The sequence below is a fragment of the Telopea speciosissima genome, chromosome 5, assembly GCF_018873765.1.
Source record: "Telopea speciosissima isolate NSW1024214 ecotype Mountain lineage chromosome 5, Tspe_v1, whole genome shotgun sequence".
In the NCBI taxonomy this organism is placed as follows: Eukaryota; Viridiplantae; Streptophyta; class Magnoliopsida; order Proteales; family Proteaceae; genus Telopea; species Telopea speciosissima.
In genome coordinates, this window is record NC_057920.1 from 65,869,567 (window position 1) to 65,886,662 (window position 17,096).

Here is a 17,096-nt window from a genome sequence, read left to right on the forward strand (position 1 = left end):
ATAAATCAAAGCTCCGGGATGTTTTACACTTTTCACATTTAGAGATTTTCATTCAATGATTGGTTGATTCTTGTAAATGTATGTTGGCCTCTGGATGACTGTTGTGGTTACATGATTCCAAGAGTACATTTTTATTATTGCAATCCTTAAGGAAGTGGGTTTAGTAAAACTCATTTAATCTTTTGCTTCTTTAATTTCTAATCAAGGGCACAAAGTTTCTGGTTGTGCTTTAACTCTTATCTGTTGAATCTGGCTTTTCTTGGATGGTCAAGTGTTTATGTTCTTTTTGGTAATTAAATAGATTTTGCTATATACTTGTTTAGTTCTCTAGAATTTCTTTGCAGTTTGCAGTTTGAATGAGGCATTTATTACTTTTTACAGTTTCCCATTGTCAACCATATTTTCCGGAATTCTCTCAAGCTTAAAGCCAATGATGCAGAGATGGTTAGTTCAGATTTCTTTTTGTTCTCTCGGTATCCCTAATCTACGAACTGAAATATGATTTTTTAGACCTTAATTTTATTTAGGAGATGCAATTAAATATATTATCTCTTCATGCCAGGTTGTGAACTTACACAAAGCATCAGAAAGATTTATATCATTGATTCATTGCGTAGAGTCTAATGAGGACATCAAGCTTGCTAAAGGTTATTTAGGACGAGAAACTCTTGATGTACCTGTGGATTCAAGAAAGCGAATTCTAGCAGGTAGCGAATAAATTTCTTTATGATTTGGAAATTTATTAAATTCCTAATAAACACTTGGACCTTGATATGCATGGTAACCTTTTGATTATTGCTATCATATTAGGTCAACAATATCTCAATTCCTAACATAAGATCTGATGTTAATAACTTCTTTCAATTTTTTCTGGGTGCCATTAATTGTTCTTTAGACCATTCAAAATTCTAACTTGTCCAAAATATTTTTAAGAGAGAAGGACATCTCGGTATTGTACTACAATTCATTTTACTTAAAACATCTATTGGCCAGCAGTATACTGCATTGAAATTCAGTTGGCTAAATGAATTCCTTGTATTGAAGGCTTTGAACATGTGAAGTTCATTCCTATGTTTTGGTTGCAGCTGGATTATATCCTCTCCTTGGAACATGTTTTCCTGTGGCACTGTTCCGGGTGCAAGAACATGCTATTCTGTTTGGTCATTATAACATTACCTGAAAGGTCCTATACTGTTTTATGCATGCCTTGGTCAATAAGGTCTTGCCTTGGCCGCTGCCTAGTTGTCTATGCTCCGAGGCTCTTAACCATGCATTGGCTCACCTTAGCACCTTAAAAACTGTTCTATGATGAATTTGATGGGTTGTAAAGTTGTTTGATGGCTAACGTGTTTGGTTTACTTGACCAGGGTTACTTCTAAGGGATATTAAAAGTTTTTGGCAAGTTGCCTTGATGATGTCGACATTGATATACCCTAGTGACCATGATCAAATCGAAGATTTCTCAGGAAGGCACTTTGAATTGGACAAGAGAAAAGAATTGTTCCGTGGTGTTGAAAATTTGATTATTGAACTAGGTACGATTAGTTGGCCTTTGTCTTTGTTCTACCAGAGTTTAACTTAACTTTTGTTACGAAAACCTCTCTGGTTTTCTTCTTTTTGACTCTACATGGTATCACAGTCTGGTTGCACACAGTATCCAACTTCAATATCCAAAGACATTATTTATCTATGGTTGATTTCATAAATTGACAGGACAGGTGGGGTTGATAGGCCTGTATCTGATTATTCTTATGGAAGCATAATTGCAGTTTATCTGGGCCTCTAATTGATGGCATATCAAATATTTTCTGAAAATCCTAAACAAAATCAACATTGCTCAGAGAAATCATGCAATTATATATTTTGTTTTTGTTTTTGCAGTGGAGTCATTTATGTTTCTGTGGCTTTAAAATTCTAGGTTATATGAAAATTAGTTTCATATGATCTGCAATCAAGTGGAGAGTTTCCTTTCAAAGGGTCACAGAACCTCATGCCTGGAGCAGCGGTCACACATCTAAAGACACTTTCATTTTCTAAAATAGAGGTGCTATGACTAGAATTTTTAAAATACCTAGTTGAACATAGGCAATTACTTGGCTGGTCAAGCTTAGGTGTGTGCCTGAGGATTAAAGAATGAATCAGAGCTTGAATGTCTCCCAGGTGATATCGGTCCTATGACTCCTATCAATATCAGTTAAAAAAAATGACCACGGCCAATCTTCGTCAAAAAAAGATTACTATAAAATCTGAAAAAAGTACTAAAACAATCACCAATACAGATTGTTCCAATCGGGAGCTGATTGTTTCTCTTTGTTCTATACATGTCCATGTGACAAAATGATGGTATGGCACACATATTCTTTATGTTCAATACAACAAATAAAAACCAGAAATAATATCTAAAAAAAATTTAAATGTTTGTTTCACACTTGTAAATAACTAATTTAATATAACATAAATAAAAACCAATAAGTGCATCTATAATGTACCTGGTTAAAATTCATACCTAGGCATTTTGTTGCCTAGACCTCCTTGAACAGGATCTTGCTCACTCAGTCTAGCCCATATGAAGCATAGACAATGTCTCCATAGCCGTGGTCTTGACAGAATAAAATTGGTGTCATTTTTCTTTACTTTTTATATTCTAGTGGTTGGATAAATCTTTTTTCCCCTCATTTTTCTTAATATGCACTTATGCCCCAGTGAGCACTATCATACTACAAGGTGAAATGGGACTCTCTATTCTGGATATGTTGTACTATGCTCAATGACTTCACTAGCAATGCATGATGGAATGCGTGAATAAATATGTTTTGCATTGTTTCTTTCATTTTTCCTTTGTCCCTTTGGCTTATTCCTTTCACCCCTAATATTATTTTATTTATTTTCTGTTTGAATATCTCATAATTTTTTTTGGCCTATTTATGGAAAAAGGGCTCCTCACACACTGTTGTTGGAATCCATTCCACAAGCCCACTACTTCTTTGCCGCATGGATAAGATGATTTTGCATTCCAACCCTTGGATAGACAGGGAATTCCTTGAATATGCCACATGTTAAGTCGGCGGCCTATTTCAAGCAAATGAGCCATGGTGTATGCTGGAGAGGGGCTCCCACATTTTTTTTCTGAATGGTCACTTCTGTTCATGCAGTTTCACAAGCAATTGTGTTTCAAACAATTTTGAAGCTATTCCAGCATGTGGAGAAATCGGATTGGTCTAAAATCTAATACATGACTAGGTGATTTTACTAAAAAAAATTTACCAAATTTGTGCACCTTTAAAGCTGGCAGATGGCAGTTATTGGCAGTTGAAGTGGGTATGTTGGAAAGGTTTCCTACAACGGGTGTGTAGGAATCCTGTCCAAACCAAAGGTTGAGATTAAATATGAGAATTCCAGTATATGCCATGAAGTTTGTGAAGCTCATATTTCTCATGCAATGATGAATTCTATAGTCATGCTTTATATATTCCATGTCATATTCTTCCCCAAACCTTAGGCTGATATAAAGATTTGTTTTATGTACTGCAGGACTTGAAAATGTATGGGAAATGAAACCATTAGTGAATGGGAAAGATATAATGAACATTTTACAGATGAAGTCTGGAGGACCCCAAGTTAAGGAATGGGTAAGTTATTCTGCATTCTACACCTGGTACCAAAAGAGTAAATTCTAATGCTAACCAATTTCCTTCTTGGCAGCAACAAAGATTGCTCGAATGGCAGCTTGCTCACCCATCTGGGACTGCAGAGGAATGCCATGATTGGTTGAGGGAGACTTATTCCAAACGTGCAAAGCTGGGATGACTATTGAACTTGAGTGCTCTCATTTTGCTTATTCCAATTTCTATATCCAAGGGTATGCCTTTGTTACATGAAGCAGGATTGTACAAAGTAGAAGCAGCAACCTCCTCGAATGTTCTCACATCAATTTTGTGCAGAAAACTTGCTTCTCCTGAAATGTTTTTAGATTACCATGCCTCTGTAATCCGCGGGATATGTAGCTCCCTTGAATTTTTTTCCCACTTTTAAACAAAAATTTTGACTTTGTAATTTGGGAATTTGAGATTGATGGGCAACTTAAAAGTTGTGAGGAAGTTCTCCATCATTGGCAAGGCCCTTAGTCTAGAGGAGTAACAGGTTCAAAGTGTTTCCCAGGTAGTTTGCATTTGGGTCATTTTCTTTGTCTTATTTTAAGAATCCGTAAACGAAAAAAATGTGATGCAGTCTGTTTGTTTTAGCCATTAGTCACATTTTTTAGTACTCATGGTTTCTTCTGATAGGGTAATTGGTCATATTTGATTTACATGTTTGCATTTGTTATCTACTTAGGAAAATTTCTCGGACTAAATAATTTGGGGAAGGCGTCAACTTGTTATTGTGGATTCTTGATTACATTCTGATTCTAATGATTCAATTCTCTGGGCCATTGAATTACATATACATGTTGAAGAGTAAGTATGTTCATCCCAGAGAGTTGGGAGTTCGGTTCCTCTGCACGTACCAACAGGTGAACGTACATGTGAGTCAACCACCTGTCATATTTTTGTCATTTACAAGGGGAGAAGGGTTTTTTATGGAAATAAAATTAAAATGTGATTGGCTCTGAGATGTACGTTCACCTGTTGGTACGTGTAGTTGATCTCTCGAGAGTTGGGGGTTGTAATAATTGTTGGGTTCCCCTTTTATTTTTATTTTTTTGGTAGTAAAAGAAAGTGTAAATTAAATGGACCACCCTTGTACTTTAATCCATACAACATCCCCTCGATTATCAAAGATCACTTCCAAATAAGGTGATTTTTATGCCATTAGTGCCTGTAGGCTTCGTGGTTGCAATGGAAATGTAAATTTGTTATGTAAATTATATTTAGCCAATCTCCTGTAAGGGTCTGTATGGAGAAGTGCATTTTACTTGTAAAATAAGGTCCACTAGTACATTAAGGGTCTTATGACAATGTTTCTGTTCCAAATTAAAGTTTCTGAGTTGGAAACAATATTTGTGTTTCTGATATTTTGGGTTATTATTGTACCAACAAATGCTGTATGGTAAAACTGGAAAAAAATGTCACTACCCCAGAAAAAAAAGAAGAAGAAAGAAATATGTATGGAATGCATCTTCACAAGAGAATGGATCATCTGCATGTAACAACAGGTGAACGTACATGTGAGAGTCAACCACTTGTTTTATTTTTGCCATTCACAAGGGGAGGAGGGGTATTTTTTGGAAACAGAAATTAAAATGTGATTGGCTTTCAAATGTACGTTCACCTGTTGGTACATACAGAGGAACTGAACTTTCTTCACAAAAGTATATCTTCTGGTGGACGGTGGTAGACGTGGTGGGGGGGGGGGGGGCGATGGTTGAAGTTGCATGGGAGGTGGTGGTGCGGTGGCGGTGGCGGTTTCATGCATGTTCTTGTCCTAACTTTGTGTTTTTGTTCTTTTTTTTTTTGGAGCTTTTTTTAGTTGTTTCTCAAAACTGTTCCAAATGTATTTTTTAGCCCAGTTAATTCCTGCCCCCCCCCCCCCAAAAAAAAAAAAAAAAAAAAAAAGGCTGGACGACAAATAGTCTGTTCCATTTGTATTGTAAAACAAAATACAAAAACACCATAAACAATTTTTTTGAAAGTTGCCACACAGACCCTAAGTTTCTGGACCGAATTTTTCTAAAGCCATGGTGAAATGACTCACTAGCCTTGGATGGACGCCAGGGAATAGTGAAGGACATTTCGAACCTCCAACAAATAGGGAGGAGTAATAAACAGGGTTTTAGATATTGGAAGTGGAAATCAAGTGCAATATATGCTACGGGTGGGGGGTTGGCAATGATTTGAATGGTATAGTGACTTGAATTTGACAATGCAAGAGTGCTAATACCAAGGGCTAATTAAGTCCCAATTTTTGTTCCCATTAAACTCTCCTATTACTCACTTATCTGTACACCATGTTCATCAATGATTAGTCTCTGACTCTCCACATATACTTGTTTTTTTGTTTTGGTAGAACACATATGGTGGTTGACAGGTTTGAGCAATGCAAGACTAGACCTGTAATAGTATCTCAGACCTAATCTCACGGCAGGATCTCAAGAAATAGTCAAACTCTCAAAAATCAACCCAAAAGTTAAAGTCAACAGAAAAGTCAATCTTCTCGGATACAGGTCAAACTTTAGATTTCAATCCCTCACAATGAATACTAACACCCTTCCGAAGATGAGAGTGATTGGTTGGGTAATCTGAGAGCAATTAGAGAGTTTGGGTTTCAAGATATAAATCTAAGAATAGTCAAACTGAATAATTCAAATCAGGCCAGTAGATTTCCCTAATACTTCAACTAGGAATGAAAATAAAGCTAAATAAGCTATTAAAACTAAGCCCATCCATTCTACATCAATGACTGTAGGATTGCTAGGGGGATGATATAGCACAGAAGCCATAACTTGAGCTATATAATCAAATATCAGCTTCTTCACAGACCTCCTCCTTGGTGGGAGTACTTATACATTTTTCTGCTGCAAATCTATCAATGATACCTTGGCTTAATGAACCACTCCTTCACCAGGTTTCCCCTCCATCTCTAATAGTTTCTACCAATCTTTCTCTTCTCTGAGTTTAAGGATAATAACGAGATCGATTAGCTAAGTTAGTGAAGTGAAAAGGCTAAAGATCTGTTTTATAGATGAAAAATTATAAAGGGAATTTCAAATAGTTATAAAAATGATACTTCCTTGGGCGTGAAGGCGAAGCCTATTCTCAGCAGATTCCCTTGTGTTGAGTCAACTAGTGACACAAGCTTTGGTGTCACTTTATGATTTTTAAAACTTGGTAGTTAAGCCAACAACAGGTGCCCTAGGCCAAAGAAAGGTTACATTTTTCAGGGCATCTATTGCCCCTTGGCACTTTAAAACTGTTGATATCCAATGCTAATCAACTTTTGAGCTGATTAGCTTCTTACAGTTACCTACTCTAAGCTGGACAGGTCCATATTTTTCTGGCCATTCTATTCCTTTGTCTGTTTATTGGTGATGCATATCATTAAGACATCAAAGATTTGACTTTATTCAAAATATCCATTTTCTTTTTTAAATTACAAAACACATCAGACAGAATGCATCCATAGGAAATATTATGTTGACCTGAACATAGGTCACTCTTGACTAAGCTATTCAGTTTTTTTTTTTTTTTTGGGGGGCAGGGGGGGGTTGGGGGGAGGGGTCTTCTATAGCTTCTGTGTTTTAGATTTGATCTTTTGAGAGATGTTCATGCTTAGGACTGCAGAGTCCTATTTCAATGGTTACACATTTAGTTATGAAATGACCATTGACGAAGTCCTATGAAGAGCAAAGCCACTTGTGAAATGTAAAGGTGACCAAATCTTTCTTTAGAATTTTGTAGGCTGTTAACCTGTGATTTACATGGTAATGCTAGCTGGTTGTATTTCTGTTGATTTCCTAGATTATTTAGTTCTATTGGCTTGTGGATATATAACCTAGATGTATTCTACCTATAGAAAATATTTGCTTCTTCTATATTTTGGTTTTTAATTAGTTTTGCCTTTGTGCTTTTAAACCTAACCAATAATAGTTCTGACATGAGTTCTAATTGGCTTACCCTTTCATACACAAAATATAGTAATTGCTTGTACTCTTGGGTACCTCTCACCAATAGAGATTCTACTTGCTGCTTAAGTATATAAGGTTGAGATAGTGGTAGTCGAATCAGATCATTTACTTTAATTTGAATACTCTTTTTTCTTTGATAAATGTAATCTGAACATTTGAGAGCAATAGTCGAATCAGATCATTTACTTTAATTTGAATATTCTTTTTTCTTTGATAAATGTAATCTGAAAATTTGAGAGCAATGATTCTGACATTTCTCCTTGACAGAATATTCAAATCTATGTGTTAATAGATAATTTACTGGTGAATTCAAGTCTGGAGCAGAACAACTTCTAGCATTAAGCCAATGTAAATCTGAGGCTGCATATTAGTAATCTTAAATAGTTTTTACTTTTTCTCATCTTATGTTCTTTCTCAGTCCCAATTGTCGCTTGTTCATTGGGACCTATACTTACCTTATTTTCAAATACTCATGGGTCCCTGCTGTCATAGAACTCATCTACCTACTGATAAAAGTGCCAGAAGATGTCTGTAGGATTCTCCGGTATCATATGAACTTCTGGGCTGTAGTGCTGTTCTCTTAATGGTGCATTCACATCTTTGCATATCAGCTGCTCCTTTTTTCCAGTTCTAGATTTGGTTGGAAAACCTGATGTCAGATATACAGAGCCAGTAATCATGCTGTACCCAAGAAATGTTAACTTATTATGTGGATCAAGTTTGGAAAATTTTATTTTCTGAATCTTTTTGTCCACATAGATGATCTGATAGTCTTGAGTAAATTGCAACTCTACAAGTGGGAAGTATTATCCTAAAATTTACTGTAGTTCAGACTTTAATGCGACAATAGATGGTTAAAAGCCAGATTGCAATCTTCATTTCGAAAGTTAGTATGCTCTGTTTGATTATATGAATGATATATTGCTTTCTTCAATTCTTGGATAACTTATTGTTTTCTGTGCCTTAATTCAAAAAAAAGGGCATACCCAGTGCCTCAATCCAAACATTTTATTTATTATCCATGCCACTGCATCTTGTTGCATCCTTAATGGTTCTTCACATCTACATTGTTTAAAAGCTCAAATAGAGCTAAGTTCCTGGATCTGCTGCATGCTTACCAGAACTTCTCAATGTAAAAAGTAGAAATTAGAAACAAGTGATGAAGAAATAAAGATTGCCTTCCTGTCTTACATGGCAGCCTATGGATGATTGATGCTAGTTTTGTATAGAGAAGGGCAGCTTAAGAATTGTTAGGCCTGGGGCTTTTCACTTTTTAATCATGGGCGTTGAAAGAGGGAAATGGAAGCGATTTGAACACTATATCCAACTTAAATCCTTTCTATGTTCTTGATGTCATATGAAAGAAAAGGGGTCTTCTTGAGGATTTATTTGTTTACTGAACATTTTGTTTGCTTTGAAATTTACATTATCCAATGGTTTGATCTGTTTACTTTTTGAAAAGAGGACCTTATATGTGAAGTTAGATTCAGATGTTTTAGTGAGGTGTCTATGAACATGCTGTTAGACTAAATGATGTCTTGAATCTTCATTGTATTGCATGCCATAGTTGTCACAAGAGACTTCATAAGTGTTGACATCAACTCCCTCACCAGTCACCATTGTTGATGTAGTTGAAGAATGCAGCTGAGAAGGATGAGAAGAGGAGGAAAAGGAGTTAATTGACCCACGTTTAACTTGTTTTGGAGACCTAAAAAATTACTATAGCTCTCTAATTGCTTAAATAGTAGGACATTAGGACATGGTTCTTGATATCATATACAAGTTTCTGTGTAGAAACACTCACTATCGTGGACCGAAATTACTAATTTGTTGTCATTTAAAAAAAAAAGTTTTTTTAATAACAATTTTCTAATTACTTTTGATGGAAAAAAAAAGCTTCCCAAGTACTTACCACCAACCTCTCCCTCTTAAATAAAAGTCCAATCTAAGTATGTAGTGGTTCACTTTCACGAAAGGAAAGCAAAACTTACAATTGAGTCATGACCAGTACTTACATTTAATAGAATTTGAGCAGCAACAGATTATAGATGGGGTTCATGAGTAACAAAGGAACAAGACATGGTGTGTCGATTACAATGAACTCCTCAAGGCTCAATGATGTGTCTTTCCTTTCTCAAATCTCAACTAGTTTCTTTCTGTAACAAATAAAATGAGTCAAAACTATTGGAATGTTTCAGGAACTTAAGTCAAAAGACTTGAGGAGGGGAGATTGTCTCTGCATGTATATTACAGAGAGAGAGGGAGGTACTTACAATTTAAGAGTAGGACACTGGCCCAATCACTATTCTTGTCCACATCTGCCAATGGAAAACAATTACATTTTACTCCTGCAGCATGATAGAAAATATTAATCAAAGTTGATTGTTCTTGTCCAGAGAGAATTTTTTAAGGCATATTGAAGGCTCCAAAGATAATTATTTTAGGCAATTAGGTGTCTATCATGAAGCTAGTCTTTTTTTCCCGTAAGATCTTGAAACTAATTCATATTATGTTATAGTACTCATCAATTCAAAATTTAAAAGGGCTCAAGCATGTAGATAAGATTTTATACATGTTTGATGTTTATCAAGTTGAGAATTATTGTTCCATTGTTTTATGAAGAGCAATGGAATTACATTTTGAAAATTTGGAAGGTAATTTAGGATGACCATAGCGTTGACAAGAGGCAGAGCAAGGTCCACTAAGGAGATGAGGAAAAGACTTTCTTATAATGTCAGGGAATCTATAGCAGCCATGCACCATCTCTGTCATTGCTACATTACAACACAAACAATGAGGTTGGTTCCTCCCCTTTGACAAAATTGAAAGTCCAATTTTTAAGCGGCACAAGTCTTTATTGAAATGTATTAAGTATCTTGAAAAAATTCCATTGGTTTAACTACCTTTCTCATATTTCTTTATTTCCCTTTGATGTAGAATTTCAGCAGACGAAAAAAAGATAAAACAGGTTAGAATAGCATGCGGGTTGGTCTGCTTCAATTCTGAACCTGTTCTCTGGTTTCAAATTTAGCATGAGTTAATGTTCACGTTTACTATTCATGCCTAGTTTTTATTTCAATTGTTATTTAGTGTTAATAGTTGGTTGGATATGGAACTTTATGAGTCCAGCCTTGTTTTAAATTGCTTAACTTCATTTTATGTAGAGTTTTAATTAGTTTATACTACCTCCATAGCAAGCTATTGGCTGGAAGAGTTTTAAGCTCAGTTTGAGTCTGTTTTTGTCTCTCTTATACAAGGTTGTAAGGGGATTCAGCACTGTATCCAAATTTGATGAATAAAAATTGGCTTTTGCCTTTGGTTCTGTGATATTCAAAGCTCTATTTGCAGTGAGATGTAATAAAGTTTGGTGGGATTCTTGATTCATATCTTCTCTTCCTCTTATCTTCTTCTTCTATTGATTTAACAGGTCAGATTTCTTCTTTCTTTCCTATGCATGTCTTTTCTCTCCTTCTTTTCTTTAGTTTCTGTTTGCTGAAGATAATATAGCCACTGTTTATTGTATCCTTAATATTCTATTTTGAGGTAGTTTAAGTTCTAACCTGAATATTAGTTTAAGAATCTGGTTTTTCCAATCGATCTAGAAGTACTATTACTATTATACTTCTTCTTGATCTCAATTTTCAGATCTAAATATTTCAACTCTGATTTCAGTATGGTTCGAGGTCTCGAGATCTCGGTGATTTTCTTGGTTTCGATAAGACTCAAATTGAAACCACATGCGATACCAAAACATTACATGGTTTTGATCTTGCCGAAATCTTGGTCCAATATCTCATTTTGGCAAAAAAGATACCAACTTGTTTGATATAAATACAGTCTCGACGAGATCTGGTTGAAATTTCGACTTGTCTCGCTGGCTCTCGGTGGTTTCGGTAAATTTTGAAGGAAAACACCTCAAAACCTCATTTTTTGTCCAAATCTCACCAAATCTCGTCTGGAACAAGTAAACTTGTCACTCAACAACAACATTTGAGGAGATTTGCTGCACATCAACATCATTTTGAGGAGACTTAAAGTTGAGACAATACATCAACATCATTTGGAGGAGATTTAAAGTTGAGGCAATACATCAACATCATTTGGAGGAGATTTCAACTCAACGAGACTTGGTCGAAATTTTGACCAGTCTCGGTGGGTTTTGACTGTGAATGCACAACCCCCTCCCCCCCCCCCCCCCAAATGCTGATTTTTTTACCAAATCTTACACATCCAAGCCTGGAACAAGTGGATTTAAAAAAAAACTAAGGGTTTTACTTGCTTTATAGAAATTTCATTCTTATTGCTTATTTAAGCTGTTTAACTTGAATTATATGTGTTCTAATACTAAAGATTGTGTGGGATTGGTCATATCAGTATATATATACAACATACACTACCAACCTAGGGTCCTAAGTCAAACTACCATTTGGAGGGGTGATTTTTTAAAAACCGAAGGGTTCTACAATGTTTATAGGGCCTAAAATAGGCTGTCCTGCAAGTTTCTTGACCTATGGCCACCAAAACCAAGGGCCAAAATTTGACATTAAAAATGCACCAACTGGGCCAAGATCTAGCCGAGTTGCTGAGACAACTCGGTTTTTTGGCTGACCAAAACCAGCCGAGATACCGAGACCTCGAACCTTGGATTTCAGAACACTTTTCTAATGCTATTACTGAATAAACTCTGGTAATCGTGACTTGAATTATTCAGTTTCTACCATCGGTTTCCTAGAGTTCTAATTCAAGTCTGACTTCTTAAAATATCTCTGTTTTGACTTGATTTCTGAGATATGGTTTTAAATTATTATTCTCTTGTTTCTGTTGAGTCTTTGTCATTGTTTATCTATTAATTTGTTCATCATTGATTGCTGTTCTGAATCCTCTAAATTTAGTCATTGAATTCCTATTTTTGATCTGTCCTATTTCAAGTAGGATTCTTCAAGAGCTTGGGATTTGATAGTTGGTTTTCTTTCAAACTTAACTATTTTATTCTCCTAAGTGAACTGATCAATCAACCTGAGTTCTGTCCATATGAGACTTATTTTGACTTCCCTAATTGAGTTTCTCCAATCAGATCTGTTGTTCCCAATCCTTCAACCCTATCTGAATATAGAAGAAATGCCTCAATATTAGCTGCAATACAGCTCTGCTTTTTATTGTGGTTTTGCATAGTAGACACTCTGTCTGTAGTCCTCCATCCATACAATTTATTACAAGAAGTCAGACCCACTTGTGGTTTATAGGCTTTATTGCCATACGCCATCTATTATTACCTTGGGGATTTGGGCAATCATGGACCACTCTTCTCCTTCCTTCTTTTGGTACCATTGTGTCAGCATTGGACAATTCTGGATCTCCAAACGTTTAAGAGAGGTCAGGTCAGAGAGTCCATCATATAGGGATTCAAGAATTGGGCAGTCCTTGATGCAAAAATCCCTAAGGTTGGTGGGAAGCAGGCCCTTTGGAATAGATACGAGAACATGACATCCACCAATGGTGAGCTGTGAAAGAGATACAAGCTTATGAAGGCCTGATGTATGTAGGGGTTCAAGATTTCTGCACTCCATAAGAAAAGAGCACTCCACAATTTCCAGTTGTTTAAGATTTGTGAGTTTGTGCAGCCCCTTGGGAAAGGAATTAAGCTGCCCACAATTTAGAATTGATACTTCCCGAAGCGTTGAGGGTAAATCCATGTCTGGAATGGATTCAAGAGCAGGGCACTCTTTGATTTCTAATCTTTGGAAGGACGTGAGGCTGTGCAGTAGTCTCATGGGCAGGTACTCCAAATTCTCACAATCTATGATCTCCAATTCTTCAAGCGCAAGAGGTAACCCTATTTCCTAGAAGGACACAAGAGCAGGGCAACTATCAATTACAAATTCTTTGAGAGACGTTAGAGTGTGTAGCTCCTTGGGTAGTGACCTCAGATTCTCACAATCAAAGATCTTCAATTCTTGAAGCGCAGTGGGTAACCTTGTTTCTTGGAAGGACACAAGAGCAAGACAACTTCCGATTACTAATCTTTGAAGAGACGATAGAGCGTATAGTTCCTTGGATAGTGACTCCAGATTCTCACAGTTTGATATTCGAAGAACTCGGAGTGCCGTGAGGTTGTGCAGCTGTAGTCCAAGAATGTGTGGCTTGGCCACCATGGCTTCTGCCTCATTATTGAAGGATTTGGAACAACAGATCTGCCTCATTTCCAAATTTGAATTGTCCAGAGTCCCACAGAGTTGGGACAACTTTTTTCTTGGCCCCGCATCGAGTGTGGCCAACAATTGAAGATTAGTCAAGTTACCCACTCCTACTGGAATTTTATGGAAACCCCAATGTGCGGGGAGAACAAGATATCGAAGGTTTAAAAGGTTACCCATATCTTTAGGCAACTGTTTAAGCCTCCCACAGCCAATAAGGGTCAACAATTATAGATTGTAAAGATTTCCAATTGAGTCGGGCAACCTCACAATATCAGAAAACGAGAGATCAAGAAACCGTAGATGTTTCAACTTGCCAACTGAATCAGGCAATTCACAATTGCAACAATTTCTGAAACGAAGCACACGCAGGAAGTGGAATTGGAATTGCATGGTGGGCAAAAAGTACCTGGGACTACCTACAATATCATTTAGAGTTAGAAAGGTGCGTAAGCTTTTCATGGTCTCAAATTCTATCTTCTCAGCATCATAATTGTCCATAACATAGGACAAGTGACGGGCTGTAGTAAGAACTTGGGATGGCTTATCATACTCTCTCCTACAATATATTCCACCCGAAACAAATTGCGCTAAATCATGGATCAGATCGTGCATCACAAATCCTGATCCCGTGATACAGGATGACTCAAAAAATGATCTTGTGCTAAGCTCTTTTGATAAGTCAATAAACAACGGGAGTCCCGCCAAAGCATGACGACGATTAGATAACTCAAAGAAAGACCTCATAAATAGTTCGTCAAAATACCCAGCCCCTACATCTTCCAGCCGTTTTCTTTCTTTTGGTTGAACAGTACCTTCCGCCATCCACAAGACGACTAATTCCATCTTGTTGAATATATAGTCTTTCGGAAACAAAGCACAGTATGCAAAGCATCTCTTCAGAAGTGGTGGGAGATGATGGTAGCTCAACATGAGTGATGGAAGGATCTCACTTTCGCTGAAATCCCATATTTTATTCTCCAAAATAGCTTTCCATTGACTACTCTCTCTTTTATCCCGCAAGAGGCCAGCAAGTGTCTTTACAGCCAAAGGTAAACCCTTACATTTTTTCACAATTTCTTGTCCAAATAATTCCATCTTTTGATTTGCATCAGAGGTATTTTCTTCCATGAAAGCGTGCCTTCTAACCAATGCAAAACATGCCTCGTCTGACAGAACTTTTAGAGAATGATCGTTCGGAACAGTGTGCACAATTGATGCAGCACCTTTGTTCCGTGTTGTAACCAATATCTTGATTCCTGGTGTACTGAATGCAAACGCGGTGCTGAAGGCATCCCATCTCTCGTAGTTCTCGTTCCACACGTCATCTAGGACCAATAAGAATCTTTTCTCCCTTAAAGCTTCTTGAAGTTTCACCTGTAGCAGGTCCAGTGAATTAGGAGGGGATGACCCAGTAACTGACTCGAGAATTTCTTTGGTTAACCTTACCACATCAAAATCCTCTGATACACAGACCCAAGCTTTCAAATGAAAATGCTTCTTAACTTTCACATCGTTATAAACAAGTTGAGCAAGGGTAGTCTTCCCAACTCCACCCATGCCGACTATGGGTAGCACTGAGAAATTATTGCCATTGTCACTGGGACATTGAGTTTTGTCTGATAGCAACCATCCAACAATCGTCTCCATATCTTCCTCTCGGCCAAAAACTTTATATTTATTCACCAAAGAACTCGTTGGTGGCTTTTGACTGAATACCATGGGCCTTGAGGACCCAAATCCCATGCTCGAGTTCAAACCAAGAGCAACACCTTCTTGTGCTACACTTTTTAACCTCTGGTTAATTTCCCTTACTTTAGATCCAAATCTTTTAATTTCCGGCAGCTCTTCAGCAATGTTATAAACCTTAGGCCCAATGCCTTTTATTCCTTCTAAAGTTCCATTGATGCTCTTAACTGCAGATTCCATGCCTGAGTTCAACCAAGAAGAAACACTACTTTCAGTTGATGGAGTGAGAGGAACAGGATTGCGTACCTGTTGGGTTTGGTGAGCAGATTCCATTTTGAGGCGTAGAAGTTCAGTGGCATACTCATCCAGTATGTCCTCAGCATCATAGAGGAGTTGTTTGAGATGGTCGAGCCAGAGTTTCACAGCACCGTTGGTGAATTGCTTCACTTCAGCTTCATCAGCTAATGCCTGAATCATGGCTGACGTCCGCTTCAGTGACTCCACTTCATCCAAGTCCATTTTCCATCGAAGTAAGAATTCCATAATCTCAGGAGAGGCAAACCTGTCGAAGGCCACCTGAAGGAAGGCCGAGAGGAAGGACCCTCCAATGAGTTGTCCCATAGCTGACATCTTCTTCTTTCAGATGGAGAAAAAGTTGTAAAGCAAAGAGAGTTCGGTAACAGAAGCAGAAATATTCAGAGAGAGACAGAGACAGAAAGATCAGAAAGAAAAGAGGGAAGTGAGCAAACGTTCTTCGATGTCGGTACTGTAGATAAAACTGTAAGTTGACAAACACATTTTTTTTGGTAGAAAAACACAAACACACATTAGGTGGGAGTGGGACCCTTACGTTCTTTGTTCTTTTCCTGTGCCCTTTTTCTTTCTTTCTTACTTTGTTTTCTTCTTTTTTTTTTCTTTTTTTTTTTTCTTATTAACTTTTTGTCCTTTCCTTTCATAAGACATCAATGAACATAGGCCCCATCGTGCACACATGGGCGCTGCTGTGCGCATCAATACTGTGGGTGTACCGGGGGCGATAATTTTCCGAATAATGGATAGTGGTTGCACTTGCTTGTTGGTCTCACCCAGATGCATTCTACCAATAGAAATTGTTGCTTCTTCTATAGTTGGGTTTTTAATTAGTTTTGTCTTTGTGCTTTCAGACCTAACCAATGATAGTTCTCTGATTGCTTTATCTTTTAGAGTAGAAACAGATTATTTACTTTACTTTGATTTTTCATTTTTATTATGTGGATTGAGTTCAGAAAAATATATTTTCTGAATCTTTTCGTCCACAAATGATCTAACAGTCATTAGAGTAAATTGCAACTCTGCAAATGGTGAAAATCTTGATTGCAATCTTCGTTTTGGAAATTAATATGCTTTGTTTGATTATATGAATGATATATATTTTGTTCTTCAATTCTTGGATAACTTGTTTCATGTGCCTTGATCCAAACATTTTATTTGTTGTCCATGCTACTGCATCTTGCTGCACACTTGATGGTTCTTTACATTTACTAGGAACCCCTTTTGCTGGCAGAATAACCACAACATTTTAATTTTTAAAAGCTCAAAGCAAGCTTCTTTTT

General features: G+C 37.0%; 2 protein-coding genes across 3 annotated transcripts in view; one reads left to right on the forward strand and one right to left on the reverse strand.

Moving 5' to 3' along the window:
* The window catches only part of LOC122661191 (tRNA nucleotidyltransferase cca2), a 49,578-nt gene extending 45,559 nt beyond the window's left edge, over positions 1-4,019 (forward strand). Inside the window, exons 11-15 of one of the 2 annotated variants that reach the window (XM_043856531.1) lie at positions 382-444; positions 563-707; positions 1,368-1,535; positions 3,532-3,629; positions 3,703-4,016. In XM_043856531.1, the coding sequence (XP_043712466.1) occupies positions 382-444; positions 563-707; positions 1,368-1,535; positions 3,532-3,629; positions 3,703-3,807 (579 nt within the window). In that variant the 3' untranslated portion in view covers positions 3,808-4,016. Of the gene's footprint in view, positions 1-381; positions 445-562; positions 708-1,367; positions 1,536-3,531; positions 3,630-3,702 lie in introns of both variants that reach the window. The other variant, XM_043856532.1, reaches the window with a different exon arrangement.
* A 10,024-nt stretch (positions 4,020-14,043) lies between these two features.
* LOC122663301 (putative disease resistance RPP13-like protein 1) lies at positions 14,044-16,199 on the reverse strand. The gene has a single exon (XM_043858984.1). The coding sequence runs from the start codon at positions 16,132-16,134 to the stop codon at positions 14,044-14,046; it is 2,091 nt and encodes a 696-aa protein (XP_043714919.1). The 5' UTR covers positions 16,135-16,199.
* Positions 16,200-17,096: the final 897 nt, after the last annotated feature.